The sequence below is a fragment of the Orycteropus afer genome, unplaced genomic scaffold (assembly GCF_000298275.1).
Source record: "Orycteropus afer afer isolate SDZICR_OR568_19922 unplaced genomic scaffold, OryAfe1.0 scaffold00407, whole genome shotgun sequence".
Classification (NCBI taxonomy): Eukaryota; Metazoa; Chordata; class Mammalia; order Tubulidentata; family Orycteropodidae; genus Orycteropus; species Orycteropus afer.
Genome location: NW_006921994.1, coordinates 738,672 through 740,940, shown reverse-complemented (window position 1 = coordinate 740,940; position 2,269 = coordinate 738,672). Strand labels below are relative to the sequence as shown.

Genomic DNA, 2,269 nt, shown 5'->3' with positions numbered 1-2,269 from the left:
GGCAGGCAGCTTCTGTGACACTTACAGGCTTGGAAACCCTCTGGGGCAGTTCTCTGTCCTCTAGGGGTGCTGCGAGTCAGAATCCACTGGACAGCAGTGAGTCTGGTGTTGGTTTAGGGTGAGATCATGAGTGACCAGCAGGTACTAGCTGCAAAGCCAAGATGACAGTCAGGACAGCAGAACCGCGCCCACTTCATGGTGTCCACTATCGTCCTGTCCGTCTGTCTCTAGTCTGGTAACAGCAAGCGCTCCAAGTCCTGACAGTCACATACTTACAAGAAAGGCTACTAAACTCAGTCAGACACACGGCAGTACAGAAGTCTGTCCGTAAAATTCTCTACATACGTTTATTAAAAACTCTTGTTTTGTAGGTGGGAACTTGGTTTCAACAGCCACCAATAGAAGTTGTATCCTGGGGTCTCCTCACACAGGTAAGGCATCTCTATAATTACTATCTTTAGTCTTCCTCACTTTGGAAAACTCACCCTCCCACCCTCACGTGCGCAAGCACACCCACAAGTGCATGTGTGTTTGCACACACACACGCATACATGGCCCAAATTCATTTTAAAGTGAAGCACACAGGAACACTGTCAGTCTCCCAGCCTCCAACAAAGATGAGGTGCAGTTGGGGGTCTGCCCAACCCTTTGCTGCAGTGGCCTCTTCAAAGCGGCCTTTTCTGGAACACTCCCTGGGGAAGTCATCCACACTCATCTCATTTGGACTTCAATGCTTCCTCCCACTCCACGGCCGATTCGGAGCTCTTGGGAATTGCTGGGAATATTGATTGCATTTTACTTCGAAAGTCTTTCATCTAAAGAAGAAAAAAAATCAGTGATTAAATGTTGCAAGACGGGGAAAGCAGCCAAAACTATTAGAGCCTGATACCTTAGCTGACTGGACAACACACTTCACTGCTCCCAGGCCCAGGACGGTCTCATCTAGCCACCAGTGCAGGGTGCATGCCACCCCAGCTGCCTCAGAAGGAAAATGAATGCATCTCTCTCCTTCCTCCAAGTATAAATCTATCAGGTCTTAGAATACAAATGTCCCCTTGGAATCTCAAAGGCAACGTGCCCTAAACTGTCAGCCCTCCAGGATATGCAGCCCCTGTCACAGGGACAGGGCTGGCTCCCATTGAAGGTTGTCACTGGTATCTGAATATATGAGTACAGTGAAACCATTCCAAGTTAGAGGAGCTTTACAGCCGGAGGGCGGGAGTGGGGAGAAGAAACGCAGTAGGTGTTCAGCCAGTCTGGTGGAAGAACGCATCGGCGCGCACAGGTAAAGCAGTGTGCTTATTGGGGTGCTGCTGGACACTCTAGTGGGGGGGTGCTTATTACCAGCAGAAGGCTGCTTCAGAGCCAAGAGCCAGCGCTGAGCAGTTGGAGGGGAAGTTCACAGGGTCTCACGGTTCGCTGGGAGCCTGAGGGAGGGAGGAGTATCTTTCCAGCAGGCGGTACTAGCTGCATACTCTGGTGGGTCCTCCTTACACTCTGTCCTGTTATGAAGACCCTGCTTGAGAAGCACTGTGGCACTAGGCTCAGTTTTCGTCCACAGCCGTGCCGAGCGGGACTGTCCCCGGGACCAACTCTCCTGACTGGGTCTGTGAGACTCCCTGGCCTGGAGAGCAACATGTGAACCATTTCTCAGTGTGGTCAGTGTGAGTCGCTCATTGTTCCCTTTACGCAGATGTTTCTTTAATTTGAGGCCGACTCTGTTTCTTGTTTGGGATTTGTTACTTCCTAGACACCGACTCCAGTTGTGACAGCATCTGGAGCCCAGCCTCTGGCATCAGACGGCGCTCCGTGCAGACCCTAGCTCTAGTGCTGGGACGGCTACTTTATCGCCCCATGCAGAGGCGTCCCCGTGTGTAGAAAGGGGTGACGAAGGCCTGTGTCGAGCTGTGAGGGTAAATGACGGGCACGTGACCTATGCTGTGAGGGGCGTGCCCCCCACACAGCGGCTTTGATCATTACAGCATCATCCAAACTCGTGCTGTGCGCCAAGAACAAAGCTCACGCGGCAGAGAAGTTCTCGCTTGTCAGAGCCTCACTGACGAGTCCCGCGTCGTCTCGGCTTCAACGGGAGGCAGCAGGTTGCCCAGCAGGTCGTCTGTGTGGGTCTCTGTGCAGTCACCTCCGCGTCCAGTCCCACCTTCACGTGGGCCCCACCTGTACCATGATGAACCCTCCACGAGGCCCGCAGCCCCAGGTGGCCCGCAGCCCCCAGGGTGGGGGACTGGAAACAATGGTGTAGTGGGCTGTG

General features: G+C 53.3%; 1 protein-coding gene across 1 annotated transcript in view; it reads right to left on the bottom strand.

Moving 5' to 3' along the window:
- Positions 1-716: 716 nt before the first annotated feature.
- TMEM242 (transmembrane protein 242) overlaps positions 717-2,269 on the bottom strand; it is a 37,037-nt gene continuing 35,484 nt past the window's right edge. The window contains exon 4 of the mRNA XM_007953741.2: positions 717-815. Within this exon, the coding sequence (XP_007951932.1) occupies positions 717-815 (99 nt within the window). The remainder of the gene's footprint in view (positions 816-2,269) is intronic.